The sequence below is a fragment of the Meles meles genome, chromosome 10 (genome assembly GCF_922984935.1).
Source record: "Meles meles chromosome 10, mMelMel3.1 paternal haplotype, whole genome shotgun sequence".
NCBI classification, from domain to species: Eukaryota; Metazoa; Chordata; class Mammalia; order Carnivora; family Mustelidae; genus Meles; species Meles meles.
The window spans coordinates 26,906,066-26,926,662 of record NC_060075.1 but is presented as its reverse complement, the minus strand read 5'-3'; the positions used below and the strand labels follow the sequence as shown (position 1 = coordinate 26,926,662).

The 20,597-nt window shown below is 33.8% G+C and overlaps 1 protein-coding gene across 8 annotated transcripts in view; it reads right to left on the bottom strand.

Moving 5' to 3' along the window:
* Window positions 1–1,033: 1,033 nt before the first annotated feature.
* POT1 (protection of telomeres 1) overlaps window positions 1,034–20,597 on the bottom strand; it is an 82,619-nt gene continuing 63,055 nt past the window's right edge. For all 8 annotated transcript variants that reach the window (XM_046020480.1, XM_046020483.1, XM_046020477.1 and 5 more), the window contains 7 exons: window positions 19,313–19,469; window positions 16,803–17,008; window positions 13,362–13,497; window positions 10,242–10,330; window positions 8,124–8,215; window positions 6,337–6,442; window positions 1,034–4,451 (listed from right to left, as the gene is read on the bottom strand). In XM_046020480.1, coding sequence (XP_045876436.1) covers window positions 4,339–4,451; window positions 6,337–6,442; window positions 8,124–8,215; window positions 10,242–10,330; window positions 13,362–13,497; window positions 16,803–17,008; window positions 19,313–19,469 — 899 coding nt within the window. In that variant the 3' untranslated portion in view covers window positions 1,034–4,338. The remainder of the gene's footprint in view (window positions 4,452–6,336; window positions 6,443–8,123; window positions 8,216–10,241; window positions 10,331–13,361; window positions 13,498–16,802; window positions 17,009–19,312; window positions 19,470–20,597) is intronic.

Sequence of the window (20,597 nt, the reverse complement as noted above, 5' to 3'; positions counted from 1 at the left end):
AAGGTTTTCAATGAACACATGCTCCAAATCTTCAGACTACTGTCAGCAGATGAAATAAAAGAAACTTTTCATACAAGTTGAAGATGTCTTTCTTTGCTAGCTGTGGACTAGGCTGTCAGGTAAATTCTAATATAGTACCCTGCAAAGTGAACTCAAGCAGAGAATAAAGGCAAAGCACGTGCACACACATGCACACGTGTGTGCATGCTATACCAATGTGCCCCTATGGCCTAGATTTCAAGGGGGGAAAACAGACATTTATTAAGATGTTGCTACAGTCTAAAAATAGTAGAGGAGTCTCTGAACTACCCATGTCTCACCAGCTGGCACATCCGAGGGAGTGCTCCCACACACATTAATGCATTATCCTTGTAATTGATACCTAACACTTCTCAACCCATCATTTACAGTCCTGAATGGAAGGACATTTATCTCCATGTAAGATGACCATCACTTTGAAACCCTAAGTGATCTCAAATTTCGTAACAGCTTAAACCACAATACTGCAGAGAAAAATAATACATGGTGCTACTGTTTCATTCCCTGGATGCCAAACGAAGATGTGATCTCACATACCTGAGCAGACTGCAGACTTCCTGTTTAGTGAGTTCTGATACTATTTCCAAGTACCAGAGGGAAGAGAAGAAGGATCACTAAGCCCAGATTTTACTAGCTGACTAGGTCTTTTTCCTGGAGTGGGAAGGAGGCTTTGACGCCATCCAGAGATCCTGTAGGGCAAGCACAGGAAGAGATATCTTTATTTCCCCTCTAATGGTGTTTTAGAACTTTGGGGTGACTCATCATGGCCCTCAGAGCCTTTTTTGTAATGAAAAGCATTACAGGAGGCATTCTTTCTTACATTACCATAAATTCCTCTCCCCCACAATGAGTCCTTTGAAACATGAAACAAGTATTTCAAGACAACTGTGTCATGGCAGAATCCTGATCTGTACTAGAAGTTGGATAGGCAGGCCTTCAAGATTCTCATCACCTTAAGAACCTCCACTAGATATAGTGAAACCAGGTCCCAGGGGTTTCAATTTTATTTAAAGGGAAAATAACACCAGACAAAACATAGACTAAAGTAATAATAGTAAAATATTATTATGAATAACTATAAGGCAATAAAGTCAACAAAATAGGTAACATGAATACATTCTTATAAAATACAAAATTCTAAAACTGTTACAGTAAGGAACAGAATAAATAGACCAAAAACTATGACAAAAATAGAAAGTGAAATAGAGAATTCCCTAAAAAGTCACTTATGCTGAGTCATTACAAACAAGTTTCTCCGTCTATGTATATGGACATAAAGAATAAAGTCTACTTTATAAAGTGACAAAAGCAAGTTGCAGAAATACATTTATAGCACGATGCTATTTTTAAAAAGTATATATACACATATTTACCCATTCTTAGGGAAAAGAACCTGGAAAATTACCCACCAAACTGTTAAAAGTGGTTTCCTCTGGGGTACTAGTGAAGAGTTAAGAATTAGTTCAGCTTCATATACTTGATATTGTTTCAATTCTTACAAATACCTATTACTTTTATTTTAAAAAATTCTGGATAAAAACAAAACTTGGTCAAATATATGGTCAAAATTCAAAATACTGAAAATAATCAGAAGAATCTAGCTATTTCCCCAGATACCAAGGAAAGCTTCCACAAAGTGTATTAGTGAATTGGCTGGATTGAGAGTGACAAGTTGTGACAAACTCATGCTTTGATTTGGGAAACAGAAGAGCACAGCCAGGTAGATTCTGCCCCATCCCTGTGACCTGTAAGTCGCTACAGCACAGGATCTACACGGGCTCAAACCCTAACCCTAACCCTACTGCATGGGGACTGCTTTCTCAGGTAGAGAGGTGTATTCAGCTTCTTCTATTCCATTCACACCAGCCTCTCTATTCATTCAGAAACAACTCCCAATGTGCAACATGATCAGGGGTTAAAAAAAGGGGGGGTGGTGGTGGGGGGATGATGCATTGCATCTCGGCTGGTCCCTCAAATAAAGCAGTTTAATGGCGGGTAACGACAGAAAGAGCGCATGAACAGTGCATTTTTCATTGTGTAGCAGACTGCCTCGGATTTTCTAAGCACGCCTTCTCTTCCTCATACAGAACAGTTCAGGGGCTAACAAGACAATCCAGTAGTATTTAATGGAAGCTGCAGAGACTGGAAATTGAGCAAAAGGCTGTACACAAACTACACTGTTAAATTTATGTAATTTTATATCTGACAGGAAGGCTACCAGTATTCACATGGACAGTAAAGGGGACATGGCTCAAGTCAGGGAGCAATGAATGCCCGTCTACTTGTTGCTCCGGAAACAGAATTCTCCTAGCTTTCTGGGCTCCTGATTAAGGTAAGATGCATACATCATCACTGGATAAAAACTAAGTATTGACAGAACTCTTCTTGTTCAAAGCTGAAAAGTGAAAAAACAAATGAGGATAATGTGAGGGTTTATTTAAAAAACAAAAAAAAGAGAGAGAGAAATGGCCTATCACTGTAGATTCATGTCAGCAGTTTTGTCAATTGGAGACAGCTCTGTGACCTGCTGTAACTTCTGACCCCTCCTCTTATAGACTGCTTCCTGAAGAAAAAATGGCCCTCTAGCCTTTGTTTCCCCCACGTACCACTGATACTGAAATCTATCTCTTCATTTACAAGGTTCCTAAACTTTTCCCTGAAGATGTTTTGAACTAAGAGTTTATATCCCCAAAACAGCAGCATCAGCCTCTTTTTTAACCATCTCCGACAAGCTCGTAACTCAGTGATGGGAGATGGGTACTTAGGTCTGGGGATGGTATAATGTACTCAGGAGCTAGAATCTGGGGTTACTATGAGCAGAGGAAATCAGATATTTGCCTTTTTTGCAAATAAAATATTAAGAGCCTTTTGATAGTGTAAGAAAACGTAACACAGACTCCTCTCATAAATCTGTTTCCAATGTTACTTCAAACACTTAAGGGAGGACTCATGTGCAGAAAACCCCATGCTAGCTTTTGCCCCAGAATCCTGGAGTGGTTAGCAGTGCAGCCTCTGAACACAGATCACCTGAATGCGAGAACTGACTAGCATTTAGTAACTGTGTGAACTTGGTGAAGTCAGCTCATCAATCAAGCCTCAGTTTTATCAGTAAATGGGTTGCTGTGAAACTCAAATATATGTTAAATGCTTTGCACAGTACCTATTGTATGGACAGTTTTAAATATCTGCTATATTGGCATTCCTGCTCTGATTCCTTACCTCCAATCACACTTCAACTCAACACAGGGCAAATAAAGAAAACCGGTGAAACATGTGCATTAATTTATTCTTCATTTATACTGGACTAGGCAGATCTGTGTCTTAATCTTTACCAAATAATATACATAAGCCTATACATATATATAAATATACAGAGTATTTGCATAAACCTGAATATTCATGATTTTAAACTTCACATTGTCAGATAAAAAGCAGACTACTGGAGAGTTAATATCTCATGCCATGTTCAATCTGAAATACAGATATATATTACACAATACTATTAAAAAAGGGTAATGTAAGTAAGTCAGTGACATTGTAATAAATCTGACTGCTTTATTAGATCAAGGCGGGATGCAGTAAGTTCTAATATCACGTAGAGAAACAAGTAATCAAAAGCACATAATTCAGGTCTTAAAAAATGGATTTATCCTAAATTGGTCAACAGCACCAAAAGACAGCAATTCTGTCACATACACTTAAACCACTCCTATGAATACCTTCTAACTCACTCAGAAGAGCACTTCTAAACAAGACTACTTGTTTAAGCAGATCCCTTTGTACAAAACCAAACTGCTAGCCACTACATACCTCCCACTCAGTAAAAGCTGAATGAGTTAACGTAAGGACATTTTCTAACTCCACACCTATGCTAAAATCACTAACACTACTGATATAAAAATCAGGGCAAGAAAAGGTCAAACATGGATAGTGGCGGGCAGACCAATCAGTGGCTGTCACATGGAAAAACCAACAGGGAAAGTGATTTCTTGTGTAGGGTATCAGAATAGTTTCTCTGAAAGGGCTTTACGGCGTGAATGAAGACAGTCCTTCTTTATTCCCCTTTCTCCTTTATGCCCCTTGCAGCCACCATACTAGAAATTTGAGCAAAAGGAACATTTTTAACTTATTCACAAGAAGTCATTAAGATAACACAATACTATTTGAAAACAATTGACATTATGGTTAAAATGGAAGGTAAACTATAGTTAAACCTTTTACATGTTTTATAACAATCTCACAGAAAATACTGTTTTCTAAAATTATAGTATTTTACACAAGCTAAGCTGAATGACAATATTAGATTACATCTTCTGCAACTGTGGTGTCAAAAATCTGATAGCAAATTTGCTGCTCCATTCCACTTGTGACATTATATGACTTGATGAAACATTCCAACCACGGATATGCATCTACAAATGAGAAAAAAAGGTTATTTAACCATTAAAACTAAGCAAATATCTCTGAAATATATACCTAACCATAATGCTTAGCTAGAAAAATTAACATTTAACTTAGCTTGAAAACTAAATACACTTACCAAATTTAATATTCTCTACTCTTCCAGATACACACTGGGTTCTTGTTACTGTTCTGTAACAATCCTAATTTGATTTTTTTTCCCAACAGAAAACAACAATTAAATGTGGAGTTTTCCAAATGTTTGATAGCAAATGTAGCAGCCACCTTATTCCCAGCTTTTCTTCCTGCTGCTGACCACCCCAGGTTTTTTGTTTTGTTTTGTTTTGTTTTTTTCCCTTTTTTTTCTTGGTTGACTGCAAAGAAACTGAACCTGAAGTTCACATCAGCTCAGGCTTTTATATACCTGTCTAGCTGAAACTCCCATCAGGTACCAGGCATTGTGTCCAGACAATGTTGGCAGCAGTAGATGCTGTTTTTAAGTTTTGGTCATGACTACAATAAATCTATTTAAAACTTCTAGAAAAGTTTCTTAATGCTTCTTCAAGTTCAAGCTTGAAAGATGCTAAATATAGTCAATACTGGCAAGAGTCAAACAAGACAGGGTGGAACTATAAATACGTAAAATATTCTTGAAAAGCAATCTGGCAGCATGAATCAAAAGCCTATAAAACCTGTGGGTTTTTTGTTTTTTAAATATTTTATGTATTTATTAGTGAGACAGTGAGAGAGGGAACACAGACATGGAGAGCTAGAGAGGAGAAGCAAGCTCCCTGATGAACAGGACCCTGATGTGGGGCTCAATCCCAGGATCCCGGGATCATGACCTGAGCTGAAGGCAGATAGGTAACAACTGAGCCACCCAGGCACCCCAAACCTGTGCTTTTTAATGAGAGTTTTATTTCCAGAAATCTACCCAAAAGGATTAAAACCAAAATTAAAGTGATATTAAATAGAAGTATGCAGGTTAAACCTTGTTACAGCTGTTTTTTCAGAATTGTTATAAGATGTAAAGACTGACAGGAGAAAATAAAGTCTGATTAGAAATAATGTAAAAAAGCTAAACTGACAGCATCTAAACCTGCGGCTGGCAACATTTGTTACTGATGACAAATTGTTAGAAGAGTCAAACTGTCTTACTATGACTTCAAATTTCAATGTAAACAGAAATAATAGAACAAAAGGAAGCAGTGTCAGTAACTGTAACTGATACGATTTGACCTGAAGATCTGGTTGATGGACAAATGTTATCCAGAGAACTAAAGCTGACAAAAGAACAATTAGTAAAATAAAATGCATAAAATCTGAAACTGGTTAATACTGAACAGAAATTCATGAATGAATTAAACTGGCTAAATGAAGTCTGTTATAGAAAATGACTCTTGAGAAAATTTCATCTCTGTTGGTATAACTTCAAAAAAAATATGTTTGCATAGACACAGTATCAAATGTGCTTGTGATCAAAACTGTCTCCCTTCTTTTTTATATTTCAAAAAATTAAAAAATCTTTTCATTTCAGGAACTATGATTTTTTTTTTTTTAAGATTTTATTTATTTATTTGACAGACAGAGATACAAGTAGGCAGAGAGGCAGGCAGAGAGAGAGAGGAGGAAGCAGGCTCCCAGCTGAGCAGAGAGCCCGATGTGGGGCTTGATCCCAGGGCCCTGAGTTCATGACCTGAGCTGAAGGCAGAGGACGAACTATGATTCTTAACTATTTTCTCCGTGCCACTATTTTCATCAAAAAGCAGATCCAACAATAATTTACTTAGAATCAGACTTCAAAGTTTTCATACCTCTAAATCTACAGATTAGACTCATGTTAAATACTGTTTCAAGAAAAAGAATGATGAAATTGTTAAAAATATTATTGCCTACCAATTTTTATTCCTGAAGGACAAAACATATCCATGATCATATCCATATTCTGCTGAAGGTCATCATTGATTAGGATTTCTGATGCCGGGATCTGGAAGAATTTGTCCTTAAAAAAAAAAATTATAGAAGGAAAAAAGGAAATTAATGTTTTTTTTAAAAGATTTTATTTATTTATTTGACAGAGAGCAAGAGCGTGCTGGGGGCAGGGGAGAGGGAAGGGGAGAAGCAGACTTCCCACTGAGCAGGGAACCCAAGTGACTCGATCCCAGGACCTTGGGATCATGACTTGAATCAAAGGCAGATGTTCAACTGACTAAGCCACCGAGGCGCCCTGGAAGTTAATGTTTTTTTAAAGTCATAATTAACATGAAGTATTTTAATATATTCTAATGAAAATAATCTAGACTATTTTACTCTATGAAGATTGTAGAAGTCACAGAATTCTAGTCTGAACTCTTAAAATCTGATTTACTCCTTTAAAAACAGCATTAAGATATACATACAAAAAATCCAATTACTTTGAATTAATGATAATAAGAATAATGGTATTTAGGAAAACGTGAGGTCTCTCATTCTCTTTGTGTATAGGAAAAAATGTAGTCTTAAGTTTAAAAGAGTATAACATATGTTGTATATTTATTTAACTTTTCTTTTCTCTAACATATTATACTATACTTTCCTAAAATAAAGAAGGGATTTTGTTTGCTTTGTTCACTGCTATAACCCCATCATATACAACAGTTCCTAGGCACAGAGCAGGTGCTCATTAAATATTTATTCAATAAATGGACAAATGAATTGTTTAGGCAGGAGGAAAAAAATCTCTCAACTTTACCCCAGGTTGTTTCAGAATGTGTGCAGTAAAAAAATTCGACCTTACCACTAACAGAAATCTAGTCTCTGCCCTTGGCTTCTGGAAATAATCTCTAAGCCCTTAGACATGCCTGTTAGGAATGTCCTTGTATGTCACACTAGAGATTTAGGGTGGGGAGGTTGGGGCATATGATATTAGCTTGATCTTCAGAGGGGCTGAAAACTAAGATCTGCCATATGGGCTGTCAACCATGACTACATGACAGAGCACCAATAAAAATTCTAGACACTAAGGCTGAGTGAGGCTTCCCTGGCTCTCAATACTAACACATGTGTACTGTTATAAATCATTATCAGGCTAGTAACACTGTCTGCTACTCCATGGGAAGAGGACAACTGGACTCTGCCCTATGTACCTCTTCCCTTGGATGCTTTTAATTTGTATCCTTTAGGTGTAATAAATCATAATAGCAATAATAACTTATAGGAAGTTAATGGGAATCTTTCTAGTGGATTATCAAAACTTAAGGGTGGTCCTGAGAACCCCCAAACTTGGAAGTGTTGTTAGAAATGAGCGAGGTTTATGGATAGCTCCCCAGTTTCACATAATATAACCACTGACCTTACAAAGTAATTTAGTTCCATCTAATATGGAAATGTGTAGACTTAAAAAACCTAGTGAAATGCTGCTAGACAGAAGGTGTAGTCAATACCTCTGCCTTTGACTCCTGGAATAAAACTTCTGAAGAATCTCTCCTCAAATTCCTATTCTTCAATTTTTCATTATATGGATATTAAATTGACAACGTTAAACCAAAACAGGATAAATATACAGACACTTCAAGATTTATGTGCTTGCATTTTATTTTTTTAAGTTGCTTTAAATCCTCTTAGTAATAAAGTAGGAATGAATAAATACATCAGAATTAACAAATATTTTACTTAGAAATATCTATACTACCTCTGTTACTTACAGAATCCATGAGATAAGCTTCCAATACTCCTGTTCCATCATCAAGAGTAAATGTCATTACAAACACATGTTGAAGGGGTACAATACCCAGTACTAGTAAGGGAAAGAAGATCAAACCATATGAATCTTCTAATCCATATAATCAAGTAAAGTGAAAATTGTTTAATGATGTTATGTTAGTTTTGTTTACTAAAATAAACATAAATAACTTATATCTATGCCTTTTGTTCTCCAATAACAATATATTAAACTCATTTAGCAGATTCATTTTAGACATTACACTGTATCTATATAGGGACAATGACCCATAAGCATTGATGAAGTATTAATATAAAGTATCTTTAAAATGAGTTGATAATTTGATAGAAAACATAAAAACCGATTTACGAACTATAATTCATTGCATGATAGCCTCATGAAAGACACAATTAAAATACCAGAATGTTCTAAAAAAAACCGCATGCAATTCAATATTTATGATTTTGTAACATATCTCTCCCCTTTGTATTATAAACATAGGGATCACTTATTTTTTAAGAGATCATCTGGTTGAATGGATAAAAATATTAGAAGATGGGATTTCATGAGTTGGTAAGATGAGGAAGAAGAAATTAAAGAGAACTAAATGATACGAAAATTCATAGGTTAAAGTGGTACTTTGTATTTGGAAATGGGAGACATTTAATATGTTTATAAAATGAAATATTGTCTTCCATTTGTGGAATCCATATGTAAAAGGATTAATTAAGGGGCAAGTAAGAAGAATGAATCAGGGTACAGAGAAATGAATTAGGGTATACAGACATGACAAAAATTATTAATACAGAGGAACCAATTTATAGGATTCTGAAGGTCTCCACAGGTTAAAACTGAGCTAAAACCAAGAAGAATGAACATAAAATCTACCCTCAAGGACCACACAAAGACTTGCATTAATGGGATGAGGAGACCATGTTGGAAAGCAGGGAGCCTGGAATTTCACTGGACCACAAACAAAATATGAGATAGCAGTATCATATAGGTAGATTACTAAGAAAAAGAAAAAACAAAACAAAACCAAGTATATAAACAAATATCAATACAATTAAAATGTTCAGGTTAGTAGAAGCAAAGTGTCCAATTTTAGAAAAATAAAGGTTTTCTTTATATTCTGAATTGGCCAACATTTGTAACGCTATTTGCAGCTTTTAATGCCGAAATTGAGAACACTGGTAAAGTGAAATGTTTACTAAGAAGGAGAAACAAAATAGTAGGGAATGTGGGAAAATACCAAGTGAAGTGAGGGTGCCTAGCTGGAGAAATAGAGAGTCAGTGAAGGTTTGACAGGTATCTTCAAATGCACAAAGCCTGCTGATCTTATAGAAGGCAGGTACACTAAGTCCAGTGGACAGAATGTGGTCTGTGCTAAAATTATAAGTAGGTGGTTTTGCTTCACTAAGCACTACTTAAAAATTGGGGCACCTGGGTGGCTCAGTGGGTTAAAGCCTCTGCCTTTGGCTCAGGTCATGATTTCAGGGTCCTGGGATCGAGCCGCACATCGGGCTCTCTGCTCTGCGGGGAGCCTGCTTCCTCCTCTCTCTCTGCCTGTCTCTCTGCCTAGTTGTGATTTCTCTCTGTCAAATAAATAAAATATTAAAAAAAAAAAAAAAGAACTACTTAAAAATTAAGAGGTACACTGTCTTGCAATGTAATGAGTCCCCTGTCACTGAAAGAGTTTTAAGCCAAGCTGGGTGAAGAAGTTTCTTGTTCTAGATAAAGATGTGTATTGGGTAAAGAGCTGTAAGAGCCATCTCTAAATCTGTTTTTAATCCAAAAATACTGTGAACTGGAGGGATTTTTCAGAATCTGTATTTGTGATTAATAATTAATACTATAAAAATTATTGAATATTAAATATAGTAATGATTAAAGATATTGGCAGAAGCCTGGAATCAAGTGTTCATATATTTTAAACTTCACTTTATAGTCTTATTATAATCACCATGAAAGGTTTTGCTTAAGTACAGTTAAACTTTAGCTCAGTCTTTGCTCTGGTTTTACTAGATCAACAACTGAAATAGAATCAGTGAGGTCACCTTATATGAAGACAGTTAGTTGCAGGACACAGAAATTTGCTAACCTTCTGCCACAGAAGAAGGAGTCCACGGTGTTTTATCAACCAGGGAATTTAGATTTTGTATTGGTCTCAAAGTAGAACATTGTTTACACCTGAAATTAATGACAAAAAAAACAACAACATAGACTTTTTAAAATAATTATTATAACTCACTTAATTATAACTTATCTTTGCTGTGCAAACATGCACAGTTTAAATTATTAAATAATAGTGTTGCACCTTTCATAGTGTAATGCACATATTACAAGTAGAATTGTAAAAAAATAAGCTTTTCACAACAGAAGCAATCAAAAAGATAGTATGGTTCAGAATAAATAACTAAGTTGAGAACAAGAGAGAGGGTCCAGATTCAGATTGTTAATTTGGCTGATTTTGTTGACAAAACAAAAAAGTTGAAAGAGACAATTTCTCAGGACTCTCATTTGATGGCTCTGTGATAACAGCTAAGGTCTTAAGTAAATATAACCAATAGGAGAAAATTATTCTAAGGAAGTCAGTACTAACAAGACTTTGGATAATATATTCAGTGAATGCATATTCAGAGGTTCACAGTTTATAATGCCTAATACTACACTTATCTTTTGTAATAGAAATTAATCTGAAACTATACAATATACTAAAACAGCACATTATTTAGTATAGGTATTTTGCTTTATATACAAATAAGTACAAGTAATTACTTTTTACTACATATCATAAGATTAGGGGATACTGATAACAAAATATACTTGAATACAAATATAAAAATCAATGTCCAAAAGGTTCATGCAGACTCCTTTTCATTTCTAAATCTGGAGAAGAACAGAGGGTCCCTATATTAAATATTCTTCTCCTCCACCCATCAAATAAATATTTCTTCTTTAACAGAAAAAGGCAATAGAATGAAGACATACTATTTCCTCAAAAATAGGCTGTGATATTAAGTCTAGACATTGATAAAGCAAGCATGCAAGCTAAAAATTTAGTATATAAATTAAAATGTAAGGGTAACAAGTAAATATTAAGTACAGAATTCATTACTTTGAAAGCAGTAAAAGCAGAAAAAGGGGAAAATCAAGAACATTTTTATAAATGAATCCAACAGAAGACTACTGGGTAAATAAAAAATCTTAAAAAAAAAAGAAAAAAACCTAACAATAGAAGACTAGAGGAAAAAAATAAGCTAAATAATAAAAAAAAAAGGAGAAAGAGTAATAGTGTAAGTGGAGAACAACCTAAAATGTAGAAATAAAACCCAAATATATCAGTAATTAACATATTTTAAATTCATCTATTAAAAAACTAAAATCTAGTCTTATTTATTTATGAGACTTCCTAAAATGTAACAACAAAGAAACATGAAAGCAAACCAGCAAAAGAGCCTCAAAATATACAAAGCAAATACTGAGAATAAAAGATCACAAATGTTCCACCACAGAGGACATTAAGCACACTCTTGAAGAAATGATTAAATAGACAAAGTTACAAAGGAAAAAGAAGTTTTGAATATGATTAACAAGCTTGACTAATAGGCATAACTAAACACTATTAAATATTAAACACAACTATTAAAGAACACATCTTCTTTTTAAAATATAGGCAATATATACAAAATTTGAACATATTCTGGGATAAAGCAAAGCTAAATGAATCTCAAAGAATCATTATGAAATATAGCAACCTATTTGGTTAAAAAGTAATCTAACTAAAATGCAAAAAAAAAATAGTACCTAAAATGTGTGTGTGAAAACTTTAAAATATACAGCTAAATAATTCATGGGCCTAAGAAAAATTATAATGAGAATTAGGAAACATTCAGAAGAGACAAAAAAAAAAAAAAAAGAACAAACACACTACATATCAAATCTTGGTTTCAAGGGGCTCCTGGGAGGCTCAGTGGGCTAAAGCCTCTGCCTCTGGCTCAGGTCATGATCCCAGGGTCCTGGGATAGAGCCCTGAATCAGGCTCTCTGCTCAGCAGGGAGCCTGCCTTCCCCTCTCTCTGCCTGCCTCTCTGTCTACTTGTGATCTCTGTCTGTCAAATAAATAAAATCTTAAAAAAAAAAAAAAAAATCTTGGTTTCAAGCTATGGCCATTTTCTCGAGGGCAATATGGGCTTAAATGTAAATATTTAAAAAATACTAAAAATTAATAATTGAGATAAGCATTCAATTAAAAACATTTAAAAAAGAAAAAACAAAGAAACCTAAAGTAAATGCTGTACATAAAGATAAAAAAAGAAAAAGCTAAGGAAACTCAAAAAAAGTAAATGCAAAAAATAAAGATATGAAAAATAATATAAAAATAGAACGTGTCAGAACAAATCTAGTTGCTTTGGCAAAAAACGTAAAAAGAAAATGGTGCAAGTAATATTTAGTGGATTCGGGAACAAAGTGGAGATTTAAAAATCATCAAAAGCACTATAAACAATTTTATGTCACTAAATTTAAATTTATGTAAGAGATGAAGACTTTTCTAAAAAAAAATTCATTAATAGATTTGAGAAATAAAAAAACCATAGGAGATGGATAACTGTTAAAGAAACTGAAGCATTAGTTTAAAATTGTTTAAAAAGAATCAGGTCCAGAAATCTGAGTAAAGTAACTAAAGCCTAAGTAAGGAAATCCTTTAAGGTTTCACAAGCATTTTGATAAATATAATCATATTAATATTTTAAAAATTTATAAAACAAAAGTAACATAAAGTTAAATAGGTTCAAGAGAAACTACAAATTTCTTGAAACACATGCCTTTTTCTAGCTCCTAATATATTCTGATTATCTTCCACTTCCTCAGTGGTAACTAAACTGTAACTTCCTGGCACAGAAATTTTGGAATTCAATCACTTAACTTTTATGAGGATATAGTAATGAACCTTTCTCTGTACCATTATCTCAATCTTTGTGAAAGAAAACAAATGAGAGTTAGTCTTTCGAGTAGCTTTATACTTAGTGCATTGGAGGTCATCGATGCATATGCTATCAAAAGAATAAATATATACCAGAAAAATCTAATACATATAAATTGCTGTTCAGTAAGTATCCATTAAATATATATATATATATATATATATAGCAACTACTAGGATAAAATAATAAAAATATTTCTATGCAGTCTTCTCAAAACTCCCAGATTTGAAAGCATACCCATAGTGATGTATTTTTCCTTGTATAAGGAATGGTGCCGAAAGATCAAGGACTTCTAAGTCTTCCTGGCCAGATCTCACAGGAATTACACTATGAAACTTGTTTGCGAGTTTGTAGATTTCACCGAGTGTACCTCCTATTAACAAAGAATAAATAAATCCTTCTAGGCAAAACTGAGTGAGAGTAACACATAAGGTATAGTAAAAAAGACTAAGTGGACTGAAAGGAAGAGACAATGAAGGCATGAATTTAGATGATTAATACATTTATATTTATTGTAAAATAGAATAATTTGTAAACTTAGTATCCTGCCCTCATTTAAGAAAGGCTTGCGAAATTTTAACCGTTTTCCTAAATTTTTATACAAATTGCTCTTCTATGCCTGAACACTTTGGTTAAGTATTCAAAAGAAAATAAAACTGAGAGCCAAAGTATAACAGGGTTCTCATTAAATTTGCTATATACTAATAATGTCTAGGTTAATTTAGTCTTGAGTTTGAAATAAATCTTTCAAACTTTCAGGTCAACATTATATTTAAATACAAATGGAAACAGTTCATGTATAGCGTTTGTTGCTTTTTCCTGAAAAATCCTCCTATTTCCAAATCTATGACAAAGTGGCCATTAAAGCCATCATGTTGGCTGGGAGGAAACAGGACATCCAGTTGGGCGCTACTACCAGAAGGCAATATTCTCTCTAATCACTCAAACCTACTGGTACCTTTTCCAGTGTATTTTTCACTTAGATGATAATTCTTCCTCTCTAAGGAAAGAGAATATGACTATACAAATACCTTTTGTGTACTTCCTAAAATTTGTATTGTTAAATTCAATTGTGAGGGGGAAGCACTTCCAGCACAGCAGAGTAAGGACGTCCAAAAATACACTTCTCCGTAAAAGGAAAAAGAGCATTGGCCAAAATTGTCAAATTTTACTTTTTTGGAACTTTAGAAAGTAACCGAAGTCTTGAAACAATCCAAGGAGTATTTATTCAGAAAAAGGAGATAAATCTTGGTAAGGACAGAACTTCTCCTCTTTCCACAACTTTGTGGAAACCACAGTTCTGCCATGTCATTCTGCAGTTAGATCCCAGCTCTGATTAGGGCTATAATACTCAAAAATATGGTAAAATAAAAATAGCTTGCATTTTGATGAAACACTTTTAAATTTTAAAGTGCTTTCAGATATATTTTCATTTGACTTTCATCAAAAAGCTCTGTAAGGTAAAGTGTTATTACTCTGAATATACTTATTCACTCACTATATATTTACTGAGAACCAGTTGCATGCATATCCTCCTACCCTACGTGCTGAAGATACAGATTAAAATAAACATGTATCCTGCACTTTAGGGCAGTTACATTCTATTAAGCAAACAAGTCTATAAACAGACAGATATAATGCAAATATAATACAAGAAGAAAAGCGATGAACTGAAAGTTCATATGCTATGCAGTAAGAACCACTCAAATCTGCCTGGTGAATCAGAAGACTGCTTGGTACGTGTAGGTGCTCATTAAATATTTCAAATGAATTGCTGAGGAAAGGGAATTATTGAGTTACTTACGAACACGTGTTAGAGCAAAATTCTCAGAACAGCAATGGAATGGCAAAGAGGCACAGAGAAATATCCTGGGTTTAGGAACTGCCACCAGTTCGATATGGCTGGAAGGTGGAATGAAAACTGAGAAATAGGAGATGAGACTGAAGGTTTGTGGGATGAGTAGTAATTAAAGACAGGATCAGGAGCTAAAGGTACCTCTTCTAGCTTCTTTTGGACTCTCAAGTTTAACTTGGCTTCAGCACAGAACTGTAGGAGGCCATATAACCTAGAAGAACCCTATGGTATATCTGATATCCTCTTAGCCCTACAAGTACAGTTCTTATAGAATCTGGTAGGTCCAGAGCTTTATTTTTAGGGCACACAAATAGTCTTATTCCATTTCTTGTGTTTGCATGTGTCTGTGTCTTTTGTTTTTGTATCTACATCCTGGTAGAGATTAAAATATTGCTAATGGAATAAGATACCATATTTCACTCACCAAGATGGACAAATTTTCTTAAGTGCTAGTGTATTACGATGAGGATGGGGGAACAGATAATCTCATATGCTACTAAAGCATAGGAATAGTATGACAGCTTTATTGGAAAGTAACTGGGCAACATTTACTTAATTCCTTGTGCCCCTCTAATTACACTTCATCCAGAGGGAAGATAAACTTCACTGTAGAGTTACTGTCAAAGAAATAGAAACCAATTCAGTTCCACTTACTACCTGTACTGGAAAAGACCTACAACTTCTCTATGATTCAGCTTTCTCATGTATAAAAAACAGCTTATAATAGTACCAACTGAATAGGATTATTGTGATGATTAAATATATAGAAATGAAAATCATTTCTGGTACACCGTAAATGTGTTAAAATAAAAGATCTTCATGAAAATAATACCAATGGTAATATTCATCTGTATTCATACATACATAGAGACTAAAACAATTACATATTACTTTTATAAAAAGAAAAATGTCAGTAATAGAAATGATCATAATCCACTGTAATAAAGGTCAGTTCATTTATAAAATTGAACTAAAGATTTCTCTGCAAATTAAAGCTGATGTTCTCCTTTTACTATGGAATGTTCCCAAGGAATAAAAGTCTCAAGGAAAATAATGAAGTTTTAAATTTGGCATAGTAAAAAATATTTGGTATATATATGAGATAAACATCAGATTAAAATTAGACAAAAGTGGAAAGGAAATGCAAAAATAAGTAAGAGTTTCATTCTTTTAAAACATATGTTTTAAAACAAGTTATTTTTACTTGTTTCAAGGGCCTCTTCCTTGACTTGTGTATCAATAGATGACTTTATTCATTCTACTTTAATGGAACAACAGTGACATCCAGAGGCAAAAACAGCAGCAACAGTACATAACAAGCAGCCTCCTGATACTCAGCTCCACAAAGAGCTTGAATCTGATTAAGATTATATCCAACATCTAAGATGGACAAATGCAAACACCTGAGTTCAATGCGTAACTTCAAAATGTCATTCAGATTAATTTATATATGTGTGTATGCTCAGTGGTTTAAGCTGCTGCCTTCGGCTCAGGTCGTGATCTCAGGGTCCTGGGATCGAGTCCCGCATCGGGCTCTCTGCTTGGCAGGGAGCCTGCTTCCCTCTCACTCTCTCTGCCTGCCTCTCTGCCTGTGATCTCTCTCTGTCATAAATAAAAAAATAAAAAATAAAAATCTTTAAAAAAAAAAAAATAAAATAAAAATCTTTAAATCTACCTATTATATATAATTTATTCCATTTTATGGAATTTAAAATAACATTTTGACTTTATATGTCCTAAGTTGCCCCTAAAGTATATTTATAAATCATTAATCACATAAGCAAAAGCTGTATTCTAGTAAAACAGTTACTTAAATACTTTACCTTCTATCAAAATCAGACAGTCATTTGAAAGTGGAAGAATACCGTTATTTTTTACAAAATGAACCGCTACTTTTCGTCCTCCTTGGTCTGTAGTGGTCCACATTTTCGAATCATATAATGATGTATTTTGTAGTTTGATATCTGGGGTTTTACTTGCACCCTCTTGTAAAATTGTATCCAAATCACCCTCATGTGGAACTTCTTGTCTAAAATCATCACAATGAAATAATACAAAACAATTGGTATAAGCTTAGAAATTCAAATTTAACAAACTATCCAATTTAAAGAAATTGTTCATATGCTGATGAGCCAGCTACTGATTTTAAAATACAGAGATAATTCACTTTGCAGATTAAATGACTCTTATTCAACCAAAAAGGTCTTTGACTGAGTAGATCCATATCATGCCAAAAAAATGGCATACATTAACTGCCAGCAATTTCCTTATCTGATTTTGTGATAACAAGGATCTTACAACTATTTCTAGCATCAATTCATTATCCTCTTGTAAAGAACATTAAAGTTCTCTGTGGGGGATAAAAAGACAGCTGCCCATTAAATATCCATTTACCACCTAAGTAATTCCCCTTTCATAGGGGACCTACTTCTAACTTAGAATAATAGTTTCAAAAAGTCACATGGTAAAGTATGTATACAATAGAAATGGCATGATCTGGAATCAAAAGGTCCATATCCTCCTCCTGATTCTGTCCCCAACCAGCTGTGTAACTTTAGGTAACACCTCTTAACCTTTGAGATGGTTTTATTTGTTTAAAAAAATGCTCAGAGAGGATGATTTTGTTTGGCAAAGCTATATGACTTTAGAGAATTTGACAAACTATAATTTAGTAATACTTCAGCAAGTACCTAAAATCTGTATTTATATTTTAATCCCAACTATCATTTTAAGCTCAAATGAGCAGCAGATGGTCCCCATTTTATTTAAGGTTTGATGATCAAAAATATCTACAAACATGGGGCACCTGGGTGGCTCAGTAGGTTAAGTGGCTGCCTTTGGCTCGGATCATGATCCCAGCATGCTGCGATCAAGTTTCACATCTGGCTCCTTGCTTGGCGGGGAGCCTGCTTCTCCCTCTGCCTCTGCGTACCTGGGTGTGCACTCTATCTCTCTCTCTGACAAATAAATAAATTAAATAATTAAAAAAAAATTTCTACAAACAGTACCATACTCAGATTTTGAAGGGAAAAATATACATATATTAGTATTAGTGTATACACAGATGTGTACATACAAATAACATACACATACACAAATATGTGCTTTAAAATGGAAATGTACTTATTTACACATTATACATTTAGAGGGAAGACAGTCAAATTGTATAAAAAAGAAAAAGAGCATAAAAATGTCAGATTATGTCTTGAATTAATAAGTAAATATTCATTCTATTGTCTCGTAAATTTATTTATATATAATAAATGATGTTTGGAATAAAATCTGATGCACTGGGAATTCTCAATGGTTAATAAAAATTTAGATTATGTTTGCTATATTTAAGATAGAAATATTGCAACAAGGCTTTCTCTAAAACTTAGAGATTTCATCTAGGAGTGCTTGGGAGGCTCAGATAAGCATTTGCCTTCGGCTCAGGTTGTGAGCACCACGTCCTGGGATCAAGCCCCAGGTCAGGCTCCCAGCTCAGCAGGGAGTCTACTTCTCCCACTCCCTCTGACCCTGTGTGTACTCTCTCTCTCAAATGAAAAATAAAATCTTAAAAAAAAAAAGAATTCTTTTAAAAAGAATTAAAGAATTAAAAAGAATTAAAAACACCAGCATTCTTTTAAAACTTTTAGTTATTAAAGGTTTACTTTTTTAAAAAGATTTTATTTATTTGACAGAGAGAGATCACAAGTAGGCAGAGAGGCAGGCAGAGAGAGATGGGGGGGGAAGCAGGCGCCCTGCTGAGCAGAGAGCCCAACAAGGGGCTCGATCCCAGGACGCTGGGATCATGACCTGAGCTGAATGAAGGCAGAGGCTTTAAAGGTTTATTTTTAAGAAGTTTTGTGAAAAAGAGTCTCCCCAAATATATATATTTTTCTTAAGATTTGAGAGAGAGTGTGTACCCTCAAAGAAGCAGAGTGAGAGGGAGAAGCAGACTCCCCACTGGGCGGAAAGCCTGACATGAGACTGGATCCCAAAACCCTGAGATCATGACCTGAGCTGAAGGCAGATGCTTAATTGACTGAGCCACCCAGAAGCCCCTCCCCAAATATTTTTATAGTTTATCATTTGTTTGCATGTATCAGAGCTACTAAATTGAATTTCAGATTTCAAAAAAGCACCTACTTTTATTTACCATTACTAAGAAATATCAGAACGATTTACTAAGATTTTAGTATTTTCTCTTAAAAATGTTACCACTCTTTCAAAATACAATACACAAAGTCATAATCTACTCATGGCCAGGACTTAAACTGATATATTTGAAACCATCTATTCATGAACATTATGAAATAAAAACTTCTGTTTTATTATGGAAAATACTTACAGTGCATGACATTTAGGACAATGAAGTTTAACAGACTGAAAGAGTATTCTGGGCTTATATGACCTTAATTTTGCTCGAATACGATACTGTTGAGGAGCTTTTTGTTTCAAAATAGCACATATTGGGGTTTTCTCCAAATACTGATGATCTGTAAGTACTGAAAAGAATTTTTAGATTAAATCAGGATAATCTACAAGAATAAGAATATTCATAGTATGAACTCCCCCAAACCAGATACAGAATTAAGTTATCTTGTCAGCTTTGTTATTTTGCCACATTTATCATCATCTGTCTTTAGCTCTCTCTCCATATATATCTCCTTACAGATTCATATATATGAATCATTTGAGAACAGTTTGCAGATATCATGCTCCTTTTTCCCTAAATATTTCAGTGTGTATTTCACAAAAAATTTCATTGACCTATTACAGTGCAATTTTCAATCTCAGAATCTGTAATATTGATGTAATAATATCACTGAATCAACACACATTATTCAAATTTCTCCAAATGTGCCTATAATGTTCTTATTTAGATTTTTTTTTCAGGTCCAGAATCCAATCCTGAACCATGCATTGCATTAGTTTTTCCTGTCTCTTTGGACTCTTTTGATGTAGAACAGTCCCTCAGCTTTCCATCTTTCATGACACTGATAATATTTGGAGTAGAGGCCATTTATTTGGGTGTGTCTGCTTCTGCTCACGATCAGATACAGATCATGCATTTTTGGCAGGATATATATATAATATATATATAATATAAAATATATAATAAATAATATATATTATATAACATATAATGTATATATACACATACATATACATATATTACATATCAATATTATATATTATTAATATTAACCATTAACATTATTAACATTATATTGATATGTATTAATATATTATATATGTATAATACATAATATATAGTATATATATTTTATAATATATGACATATACATGATTATGTAATATATAATTATATAATATATAATACATAATTATATTATATATAAAATAATAATATAATACATTATATATTATGGTTATATAATATATAATATAGTAACTAAATATATATATGTATATATATATATTTTTAAAGAGCCGTATATGTTATGAGTGTTTTCACTCCTGGGAATGCTAACTTTGCTCAGCTGGTTATGGTGGTATTCAGCAGGTCTTTCCACTATAAATTTATTATTTTCCCCTTTATAATAAGAAAGTACTTGGGGAAATACAAATATCCCGCTCCTCAGTAACATTTAGGATCCTGACAGTTTAGG